This window comes from Parasteatoda tepidariorum, chromosome 4 (genome assembly GCF_982258835.1).
Source record: "Parasteatoda tepidariorum strain Cologne lab strain chromosome 4, Ptep-v5.0, whole genome shotgun sequence".
NCBI classification, from domain to species: Eukaryota; Metazoa; Arthropoda; class Arachnida; order Araneae; family Theridiidae; genus Parasteatoda; species Parasteatoda tepidariorum.
The window spans coordinates 46,074,959-46,087,521 of NC_141758.1; the positions used below are offsets into that span (position 1 = coordinate 46,074,959).

Genomic DNA, 12,563 nt, shown 5'->3' on the forward strand with positions numbered 1-12,563 from the left:
TGCTATCGGAAATTTTATATTACAACTAATTATGCAATAAAAAAAATGAAATGTTCTTATTAATTAGAAACTTACATTTGTTGTAGTACAGTTTTTCACATATTAGAAGTACGAAATAAAATCTGTTTTAAAGTGTAAAAAATTGATAATAATAATTTTAAATCTTCATGCGTTTCAAAAAATAATATATTTTAATAATATGAATAATATTTAATAATATTTTAATAAAATACAATTGAATAAGCGATAAAAAAGATCTATATTTTAAAATGTTTGATCTACACACGTAATTTAGCGAATTATAAAATGTAATTAAAAATTACGTTATGTACTGTATTGTAAAAAGCGATAAAATAAAAAAGCTATAGTTAAAAACAATCTTACAAATGCCATAAATTCTATCTCAAAATTATTAATGCATTTTAATATTAATAGAAACGATTAGATAAAATAAAAAAGCAACGCGTTGTGCAAACTGTAAGAATTATTAATAATTGTTAACAATTTAATCTAAGCAGTATATTATGAATGCCACAAATTTCTGTCCCATAAGTATCAATACATTTTTTAATGATTAGATGAATGAAAAAAATGCTAGCATATCATAAAAATGTAACAGTAATGTGCAACTCAACAAAAGAAAACAATTATTGTTACATTTATTGAATAACATAAGAATCAACAAAAGGAGGGGGGAATATGAACACATGTGTTCCACCTAGTAACCTCCACTCTGAGCAATCAGCAGTTCCACCCCAGATGAAACAGTTGTCCAATGAGAATTGCTTCATGACATGACGTCACTGAGCGGTATTCTGCAGGGTGAATGACCGAGTGTAACCCAACTTCCAGGCCAACCGGGTCAACGGCCTATGGTGCTTGCACTTATTTTAATTTCATTTTTTTTTTCTTTTCTTTTTTTCCAATTCGAACACAATCCCTTCCCTACACATATATCGGTCCAGATCAGCTCCAAACTGAACTTGAATATATATCACGTGATTTTTAATTCCTTCCCCCTTTGATGAAACGTCACTGCTTATTGCTTACCCTCCCCATTAGGAAACTTTCACTTTCATGAAAAGTGTGCCATCGGTCAATGAACTTTTTTATGAAATCGGGTCATAATGTATGTTGGGGAGTTTGCGTAACTTATAGCTCTGTTTTCCCCCTTGTTTCTCCCCCCCCCCTTCATGCCTTGTTTTTGGAGTAGCCGTTTGGCCTGACCTAAATTGTTTGGAGTTTATTGGGGACTGCTCGAATAAAATATAATGAAAAAAAATCGAAGTAGGAAGCGTTTTGCGATGTTAGTTAGACCCAGTTACAGTTTCTCTTTGGATTTTGAGCAGTGTGCACGTATCGTTTGCGTTTTCTTTGCTGCTGTTTCGTTCACGGGGAAAATGGAATTTGATTTGGAATGCTCAGCTCGCTTTTAATGAAATACAGTAAACCAGTTATTGTCTCAAAGCGGTGTGAGATATGTTTCTGTTTTTGCCTTTTAATATGCTGATGTGAGCGATATTTTACCTCGTCTATCTACAGCTAGTCATTTATTTATTTTGAGTGTCGTCTTTTGTTTGTTTGGTGCAATTTCGTGATTTTGAGTGCGAGCTTAGTGAAATTCTTACTGCAATATCGTGATATTTATTATTTATTAATGTGCCTGAAAAGTGTGAAACCTAAGGCTTCGTGTGTTGGAAATAACAATTTGAAAAGTGTAAGTTTTGCCGTTCATGGAATGTTTATTTTGCGAGCAGATATTGTTATGAAGTTATAAATTATGCATTAAAAACTATTATTCAAGTAAAATGGTTTAATTTTTCTTGTTTACCTTAATAGCCGTAAATACGAGTATTTTATTCAATGTATTAAATGAATTTCTTTTACCAGTAAATACTTAGATGAATAAAAGAGTTAATTTTTATAAACATTATTTTCGACCATTTTAAGTTGTATAATATTATATTATTAAAAATCAGCCAAAGTTGAAAATCAGCTGATCTTAAATTATACATTTATTTGCAGGGGTTTTTCCGGAGAAGCATTCAACAAAAAATACAGTATAGGCCTTGTACGAAAAATCAGCAATGTTCTATTTTGAGGATTAATCGTAATCGATGTCAATATTGCCGTTTGAAAAAGTGTATTGCTGTTGGAATGTCTAGGGATGGTAAGTCAAAAGTTTTTTTTATTATTATATTTATTTTTATGCTTATTTAGCTTTAAATAATTTGAATTTAGATTTTAGAATTTAAATCAGATAGATTGAAAAAATATTATTGCAATTCTTCGTTTTTATTATTTAAAAGAAGAAGAAAAAAAAGTGAGAAAACATGCTTGATTTATAAACCTATTTTAACAAATTTCTTGAAATTAGTGAGTTTGTCATTTAGAACATTTATTTTTTTTATGTCAGTCAAGTGTAATTCAAATTTTTTTTTTTTTTTTTCGGTTAGAGATTTAGACGTTATTATTATGAGAGTATATTGATGAAATCAAATATTAACTTGTCCTGATAAAAATATATTAATTTAATTTCTTAAGTTGTGTTCTGGAACAATAATGGATAGCAAGCATATTCCGATCTTCTTTTTTTTTATTACTATTATTTAAGCTCTGAAATGTAGTTCAATGATCCGTTCCTAGATGGCAGCACCACCGTCGAATCACAAAATATCGGTCACGTTACTTTCATCCTGAGACAGTTGGGTATAGGCATCGACTGTTTCCCAATTTGGACTTCATGTTTATATGCCGCAGTTCAAGGTCAGCTCAATATGCGCTTCACTCCCTCTCACTCTCATGCACGTTTCACTGCTCCTTCTTTAGATCATTTTTCTCTTTTACAATTGGCGCATAATCTCTAGCTTGGCGCTATTTGTCTCTTGTGATATTTTGAATTTTGTTACAGGAAGTCGTTAATAAGACGTTTTTAAACAATTTCGCAAATTTAGGGTACATACAAATACGGATTTTTAAATCCTTATTAGCAGTTTACACTTAATGCGCTCGTTTTTTTTTCTCATTTGTTCTCAAAATACGATAATTTTTTTCTTCCGTAGAACATAAAACAGTTTTTTTTTTTTTTTTTTTTTAAATTTATAAAACTTATAATTAATTGAGTGTAAAGTTGCTAAAAGTACTTTTTTGTTAATGTATTTTTAGTAAATTAATTACATTTGCATCGAACTATTTTATGTTTAGTTTGTTAATAAAAAATACTATTTATCACTATTAAAAATACCTGGAATATTACTATGACTGTGGATTACGTGATGGCCGTCTGATTCAGATAAATTTGTTTTTAAACATTGAAAATAAATAGTTTCAATGTTACAAAGTCATTCATTTTTATTTTTCATAAAATGTGATAAAATTGGACATTAGTTCCGCATTTCATGGGAAATTGACACCAGGCTTATATAAATTATACCTTAGTTTCTAGTTTATTCTATTCTCTTTATTGTAAACATTTGCAAAAATTTGTTATTGACTGATAAGAGTTTCCTGGCATGTGCTTGAGAATGATGCAACATCCCTTAATGTCACCAGACAGCAGACGATAACATTTTTTGATGTGTTCCTCTCTTTCAAAATAGTTTTCTAGCAGTTACGCAAATTAGTATTGTTATAATTTTTCAAGGAGTTCCTCTGGTTGCTTCCTCTGAATAAAATTTTTTAAAGGTTATTTAGGGGTGAGGCATGCTGATTCACGTTATCTCACTAATGTTTAATATGTGAACTTTGCCTGCAAACGATTTTTAATCTTGTTATATACGCAAACGATTTTTAAATTTGTTATATATGCAAGCGATTTTTAATCTTGTTATATACGCAAACTATTTTTAAACTTGTTATATGCAAATGATTTTTAAGAAGCAACCTTATTATTATTTTTTAATTGTTATGTTTATTTTTTGCAGACAATTTTAGTTTTTTTAATAAAATGTATTTAGAATTAGTTATTTATCGTTTTCTTTTCTTCAATAACATTATTGTTCTACATAAGTTGGCTTGATGACAAAATCCGTTGCAACCATCGCAAAAAAAGAAAGAAAAAAAACTCTTGTTATTGATCAAGGAATGAACTGAAAATATCGAACACGTAAGAATAAAAAAATAAATAAAAACCAGATTCCTTTTAGAGGACAAGGTCAACCATATGAAACGCAGGCTGTTTACGTCTTGGGAAAGTGCTCTTTCGTCTGAAGGTTTTCCAGAAAAAAGGATGCGTTAACAATCCACGTGTAGAAAAATCGATCTCCGTTTCGTGCCAAACGCTTCTTCTGTTTGGCGACGAATCTTTTTACTGTTAACCCCTTCCATTCAACTTTCTCCTCTGAAGTTATTATAGAGATTTCGGGCGTTGGTTATGATATGAAAGAACAGTTTTCCAATTATAATCTCTCTCCCCCCTCCCTTCCTGCCATAAGTTCTAATTTTAGTGATTGCTTTATTATTTCTCTACCGTGCGTATTAATAGATTAAAAATAATGCATCCGTTCGTCCCTAGGGTTTTATAACTCCTGAATAATTGTTTCCTGACTTCTGAGCTGACCTTTGAAATCTTCATAGCCGTTTGCACTTTCAGCCGTGCTGTTATTTTGAAGGAGAATTAATTGTACTTAAAGGGCAAAAGTCTTTTCTTTTTTTTTTGTTGTTGTTTAGGAGAATTGGGATAATTATTTTTTTGTTTAGGTGAATTCGGATAATTATTTGTTTGTTTAGGAGAATTGGGATAATTTCGTATCTTATTTTTTTAAAGTTTTCTTATTACAATAAAAATTAAAATTCGATAAACATTTATAAATAAGTTGAATATTTTTAGCAGAATTATTCTACTGGTATGTAATTCTACTAATATGTTAATATATTCCTCTTATTATGAAATTCATGTGAACATATTCCTATTATCATAGGTAAAGATATCGAAATAGGTTAATTGTTGTTAAATTTTTATTGTATAGGATGCCCTTTTGAGAACTTCTTATCAGAAAAATAAATGAAAATAAAAAATATTGTGGTGATTTTAAATTTAGTATTGTTAAGGAATCTTTCAACAATGCTGTAAGCATAAAATTAAGCTTGTGTATAAATGAATTACTAATCAATTAGTTACATTTTTCAATTTTTTAAAAATAATTTTGCTTCAATTTTTTCTTTTTTTTTTAATTTGTGTTTTTTTTTTGTCTGACAATACTTTAAAAAAAGGAGGGGGGATAGACTTGAATGATTGTGCCGTCCCTTAGATTTCTCTTGCAATTTTTGCATTCGCCTTACATAAAAACTTTTCCCATTGAATGTGCTTAATGTGACAAAATATCGACCTGGGAAAAAGCGATACGGGCGCCAGAGGTAAATGCCAACTTGAAGGTCGAGGAGCAGTAAAAGTAGGTCGCCTATACTAAGAGAAACAAGTTCAAGGCTACGTTATAGCTACGAAGCGTTAGAGGGCGCTAGTTACTATTCCGTACAACATCCCATCTCTTCCTTATCTTTTTCTTTCTCCTTTGGCGCTTTTTCTCATTCGCCAACTATCAAATGCAAAAAATAATCGAACGATTTCAATGTATTAGGAAATCAAGAAATTTATGTTTTAAATTTTTTTTTAAAATTAAGATTACTAAAATAAAGTCTATACTTGAGACAAAAGGGCTATCATTTTTAAGCTTTATTTAAATACAATTACGCGGAATAAGCTGATAACGAAAATATTATAAAGGGTTGTACATTTTCCAATCTTGATAATTTTATGACTTTCAATTCCATTTTTAAACACAACGAAAAGCAATTGTCATAATAAAAATCTTTCAATATACATATTTGTAATTTTTTTTAAACATTTTTTTCGAAGTCAGAAATGTGAATGTATTTTTAATGTTATAAGGTTCAAATTAAAATCAAAATTTTAAAATGATTTCGTATTGCAATTGCTAAATTTTATTTCAATACTATTTAAAATTCACCACATGCAAACATTACAATAAGTACTTAAAGCAGGAGTGCTACCTGTTCGGAAAAGATTTAATACTGGTACCTTCTTTTAAGAGAACTTTTACGCTTTTCCATCAAATTTTTTATTATTTTTCTAATTAAAACTTCCTCCAATCGTACATTAATATCCAACTGCTTCTGACTAAAAGGAAACAATTGTAATGTTTTTGCTACCAGTATTTTATATTTCCTGGATAAGTAGTAGATTTGCTAACGTAAATAATTAACTAGAACTACCTCAATATTATATAATCAATATTCCAATTTATCGGGGTCTTATAATTCGAAGTAAAATTACTTAATATTTTTTTTCCGTTTTACTATTACATTAAAATGAAATTTATCTATAATAAATTACTGTGAAAATGTTCTTTAAGTTAGTCATTGCAAAGTCGTGTATCCATATTTGTACATAAAGTAGTCCTTATCAGTGATGCAATTTGTATTTGCCAATAGCGAGCGGTTGAATTCGGAAAAACTTACTATCATTTCCCCCATTTGGCGAGATTGGCGAACAGTCGTGTAATAACCTCGGCGCTTCGAGTCCTTGGTCACTGAAGATTGCCATTAACTACTGTTATTCTCCATCTGCTCTCCGAAGTGAGCAACAACCTGCGTATCACTTAATTCATTTACGAAGTGAATATGTGCATATTTAATCTTCTTTGATTGTATTTCGATACGTATGTAAGCTCCGTGACTTTTTGTGGTGCGTTTATTCTAGTCTTAATTTAAACGAAAGAAATGACGAGTATTTTAAGTCGTTTGCTGACCGCGGATAAACCGTGGACTGCACCGTATATGATACCTATCCAAAGACCAGTGTATAGTTCTAGTTCAGTTGTTCAGAACATTTCAACGATGTTACACCAACATAATGTGGTTAGTGGAAATGATTTTCCACCGGTTCAAACCCCGGCTGGAAGGCGGAAAAAGACCGCACGGAAAGCCCAGGATACGCGTAAGTTGCGCTTGTTTGTGAAATTTTTCATGATTTAGCTGTTTTCTCACCTTTTTTATAAATCATTTTTTCCAGCATTGTTGAACAATTTTTTTTTTTTAAATTCATAAAACATCTATTTGATGTATATATATAATGTCTGTTAGTAATTTTAATTATACTTATATGGTTTCAATTATTTATAAAAAGTTTTATGTAGCACTAATATGTTAAATACATTTTTCAAACATAAATTATAGTGTTTTTTTTTTTTTTTTTTTTTTTTTTTTTTTTTTTTTTTTATATATAAATTTAGGCATACCACAATAAATAAAAAATTTGTAATGCTTCTTCTTTTTTTTTTTTTTTTTGGATATTTTAAGTTGTGTAATTCTACGATGTAAAAAAGAAAAATATCTAGCCAAGAATTTTTAAATTTTATCTTTTGTTGAAGTTCTTTGACGCTACGCATTATTTAAAAGTATGTTCACCCTTTAACTGCACAATTTGAAATTAATATTCTGATTTTTGGTTAAAATAAATTGACCGTTAAGATTAATAATGCTTTTAATTTAATAATTATGTTAAAATTTTTAAATTTAGCGTAAATATTTTTTTTCTGTTTGGAGCTGTGCCAAAAGGTGGGAGGGAGGAAGTGAGTGTTATCCGAAGTTTTGAAGGTTGAGTTGAGCTGCAAATGTTTTTCTATTTTTCTTCATAATACCACAAGAAACGTCATCGTGTCATGAAATTCAAGGTTATTTACATATCTTTACAATATTTCACATTGATAAGGAAATATTAGAAGCGTGCCTATATATTTATGACTAGTTTTACTTATAAAAATTAAATTATAAAAGCGTTAATCTATTGTAACACTCAATTATAATAGATTAACGTTATAAGTGTGAGCTAGTAATTAAATAAGTATTTACATTAAATCATTGATATACATTTATGCATATTGTGTGAGGAAAAAAAAAGTCATGAAAAATGTGAAGGTCAGGTATTCACTGAAACAACATTTTTATTAATAACTGTTTATCGCCCTTTGTTTTGATTTCATTTGTTTTGCGAAGCTCATGACGTCACTCGAATTAAAATGAATAAATGAAACTTGGTGAATAACAAACACACCATAGGTATGTCGAAATATTTATATTTGCATGCAATGTGTTATTCAAAAAGTGATCCCAAATCTTTTCCTAGCTCAGTCTTAATGCCGATATATTTTTATTATTAAAATTTGAAAGGATTTATAGTATAATAAATATTTTAGTACTTTTACGCCATTACGCAGAAAATATCGACGATTGAAACTAATTTTATTCTAACTAGTTCGGTTTCTGCGTTACTAAATTGTGAGAATGTTCTATATTTTATTATTATTCAACTAGTAACTCAGAAAAAAACGTCCAGCTGATTTAATTCACTCTTTAAAGTTGATTTCTGCGTTGCTTATATGTCGATTGTGTTGTACCATACGATATTTTTTACTTGATGAAGTTTTAGTTGAAATTTCGCATCAATAGCTAAGCCTAAATGGAATTCTTTTTATTTGCAGCTGTTCGATTTGGACGCGTACCTAAGCGAGAGAAGGCTAAAATTTTGGCTGCCATGCAAAAAGTGAATGCTGACTCACAAGAAAAAGCCCTAAGTGCTGAACTTGATGATGAATACAAAATATTGGCTAACATCGTCCGGGCTCACGAAGAAACTAGTGATTTTACTAGAGAGAAGGTGGCTAATCTTGTGGAAAAAGCGAGAACGCACCCTCTGTATGCTCAATACACTCCCCAGGTAAAAATTTTCTCTCTTTTATTTTTAATGTTTTCTTAATTATTAACCCTTAACAGACGGACTAATACGACTCATATATGATGGCTAAAATCAATTTTTGAAAATCTCATATTATTTTTCTGTTATCTTTGCAATTACGTTAATTATATAATTAATCGTTATAATTATATCTGATGAGAAGTTGAACTAGAAATACTTCCGGGCCAATAAGGGTTAATAATTATTTAAGTCATATATATAAACTAAAATATTACATTTTTTGATAGCTAAATTTGTGATTATAAATTTAGTTTTTAAGAATTATATGTTCAGTTTTGAATACACAAATGCAATATTTTTGGATGACCCAAAAGAGGTGATATAATTATAAAATCTAAAATATATTAATTAATTAATCTCTAGAATTAAATATTCCCATTCATAATAGGTTTTATTTTTATTAGTGTTTCATTCAATGTTATATTCACGTATTAACGCGGAAGGGAGATAAGATTGATTTTTAAATTTGATAAATCTCGTAAAGCACGAATTGTAACAACAAAATCATTTCAATTTAGATCTTGACCTCATTTTATTTTACTACTCAGTCCACTTGAAGCACAAACAGTTAACGTAAAAAGAAAAAGACGCGATAAATGCTTTTCAAAACCAAGGTCGACGCCTGTGCTTTTCTGAAAACATCTCTATCCTAATAATTGCTCAAGGCAATGGTGTGTATGTGAGCCGCCATATTGGATTTTTATTTCATTTTTATGCTTTCATCCTATTCCAGTTGACGTCTTCTCCTCGCTTTCTCTTAAAATGGCATTGGCAAGGTCAGCGGTAGAGGGAGACCTTGATTTATCATAAGTAAAATGAACATTGCGCCTATTGATAATTTTTACTTCCTGGTTCATTTTACATTTCAGTTTATTTTAAATTATGATTCATCTAACAAAGTTTAAAATTTGCTGTTTTAACCATTATAATCCCACTATTTAATTCAGATCATAAATTTGAATAAGTACTTAATATTTCATAACAGAATTTTTTTCCTAACGTTAATTAAATTCATCATTCTGATTCCATAATTCTAAAAAGATTTCAAAATCGAATTTATTTTTTTTTAAATTGCGATAATATTTTTCTTAATGTTATGATTACTATTGGTCACTATTAAAATGAATTTATTAAAGTATTTTTATATTATATTATATATATTTAATATAATAGAGTTATGTAACATTTAAATACAGTGACTACCTTCTGGATGGTATGGGGACACTTTTTTTTATCAGTTTGGCATAGTAATCAGTGAGTTATATCAAATGAATTATATCTGATTATTGTATCGAGTTTCTAATTATAATATTAGAAATAAAATCACTGATTTTTATCATTTGATATTTATAATCAGCATATAAGTACTCCTCATATTTAAAATTTTACATAGTGATTTTTTTTATCATTTAGTTCCAGTTGAGTCATCTTTTTAATTCTTATAATTCGGTGAATTATTGAGAAGCATTCACAATTATATTTTTCTCTCAAATATTTTCGTTTATTCTTTTTAAACGTCTAGACAGATGTAGGAATGAAAAAAAGGAGGGTTGGGTTAAATGGTATGTGAACTCCGGTACGAAGAAAAAAAAAAAAATAAGATATCAAGTTAACGAATTTACTGGAGCAAGAGTTTTTTTTTTTTTTTTTTCTTCTTTCAGTGGCGTTTTGAAAAAGTAAAACTGCGACATGGAATGACGTCACTGAGCAAGCAATTTCACCATAACGGCTGCAGTGATAGTCTATCACGCACCTCTTCCAATAGTCAGTTTCTATTCAAGGCCAAGGTCGCGAACAGGCGCACAATTCCTCTGGCTGTTTGCACCAATCTCTTGCGACCTCGCTTGCGCGAAGGTTAACCAATAATTTCTATAGTCTGCGCTTCGCAGGAAAAGCATCCTTTTCAATTTATTTTTTATCTTAGTTTTTCGCAGAAAGTTTTTTCCTTGGTTTTATTTTCGATTGAAATAATTTTTTTGAGGGTTAAAAAATTAAATACAACTTCGGAGTAGTGAAAGATAATTTATAATAAAATAAAGAAATATATGTTTTTCGCATTAAACGTTTTTCACAATAAAACTTTGTTATAGTAGTTTTTTTTTTTTTTTAATGCAAGTGTTTACAAGTATAGATATAGTACTGGGATTTGCAAGAAAGGGTTAATCAATTTGGGAACTATTGGGTTAAATCTCGCTTGCACAAATATTAAGCAGTAATTTCTATAGTTTGTATCATCCTGAAATTTTTTTATAAGTTTTCAACCAAGGTTTTTCCTTATTTTATTTATGGAATAATAATTGAAAAAATGTAAGGATGGTAAATTGAGTATAATTTTGAAATACTTATATTTTATTTATGCAAAAAAGAAAAAAAATTTAAATAAGTACGTTTTTTTTTTTTTTTTTTTTTTTTTTTTGCACAATTTGAGTGTACTACAACACAAAATTTTTATTATAACACTTTTTAGCAGACATTAATTCACATATATTTAAATAAATTAGTATTTCGAAATTCTATTTAAATTTTTATGAATATATATGTTTATAAAATTATGAATGATGAAGAAAAAATTTGAAGAGGGCTAAAAGAAAAAAAAAAGTATTTTGGATTAAATTCATTTATTAATTTCAAGTATGCACATACACTTATATAATTAAATAGTAAAATTTTGATTGTAAATTTTAAGCATTGTTGAAAAGAAAATGTACATTCAGGTATTAAAAAAAAACTAAGTTATTTTATATTCTGTGTGTTTTGTTCCTCTATAAAGGAAATTGAAGAAACACATGAAATACTTATTTGAGGTACAAGTTGATATAAAAAATGTCGCTTTTAGGAATGTATTGCACTATATTGCTCAAAGCACTTATGTATTTATTAAATTATAATTTTTTAAATGAATTTATGAGTATTTTAAATGTTTGAAGTATAAAAAATATTTTTGAACGAATTTGTTAGTTTAGTTTTCTTTGAACAGCAATATTAAAAGCCAATTATTTTTTTTACAGACACAGACTTGTCCAATAAATCCTATTCCCCATATTATGGAAGCTGGAACCAATTTGAAAGAATTCTCTGAGTTCTTTGCCCCCGCTATCCAAGGAGTTGTAGAATTCACCAAAAGAATACCAGGGTTTTCATTTTTATCCCAGGATGACCAAATCTGCTTGCTTAAGGTAAATATATTGTTAGAATTTTATTCATGTTTAATTTTATTTAGAAAGTTTGAGATGATTTGAGTTAGATATCTATCATGTGATAAACTAATTGTATGTTTTTTTTATTTATTTATTTTTATAGGCTGGTGTATTTGAAGTACTTTTGGTGAGATTAGCTTGCATGTTTGATTCTCAGGCCAGTATAGTGGTCTGCCTGAATGGTCAACTGATGCGTCGTGACACTTTGCCAGCTCAAAGCAATGCCAGATTTCTTTTGGATTCCATGTTCGACTTTGCTGAGAGATTGAATTCTTTACATCTGTTGGAGACTGAAATTGCATTATTCTGTGCTGTAGTGGTTATATCAGGAGGTAAGTTTCAATATTTTAACCAAACCAATAAGAATCTAATTAACGAACTAATCAGGGTTAATTAATTATTCAAACTAATTAAAAACTCTTAAAAGAAAATCAATTAAATATGTCAAGTAAAATAATTAGAAGATCTTAAAAAAATATTTTGAACTCAATTTAATATGAGAATTCAATTTAATTAACGAACTTAACAGGGTTAATTAATTTTTTAAACTAATTTAAAAATCTTAAGAAAATCAATTAAATATGTCACATTAA

At 28.8% G+C, this 12,563-nt stretch overlaps 1 protein-coding gene across 7 annotated transcripts in view; it reads left to right on the forward strand.

Moving 5' to 3' along the window:
* The window catches only part of Eip75B (Ecdysone-induced protein 75B), a 139,135-nt gene that overhangs the window by 122,864 nt on the left and 3,708 nt on the right, over positions 1 to 12,563 (forward strand). For 5 of the 7 annotated variants that reach the window (XM_016075360.4, XM_016075362.3, XM_071182235.1 and 2 more), the window contains 4 exons: positions 2,026 to 2,170; positions 8,499 to 8,734; positions 11,782 to 11,949; positions 12,074 to 12,302. In XM_016075360.4, coding sequence (XP_015930846.1) covers positions 2,026 to 2,170; positions 8,499 to 8,734; positions 11,782 to 11,949; positions 12,074 to 12,302 — 778 coding nt within the window. Of the gene's footprint in view, positions 1 to 834; positions 1,718 to 2,025; positions 2,171 to 6,484; positions 6,956 to 8,498; positions 8,735 to 11,781; positions 11,950 to 12,073; positions 12,303 to 12,563 lie in introns of those variants that run through there. The other 2 variants (XM_016075364.3, XM_016075363.3) reach the window with 2 other exon arrangements.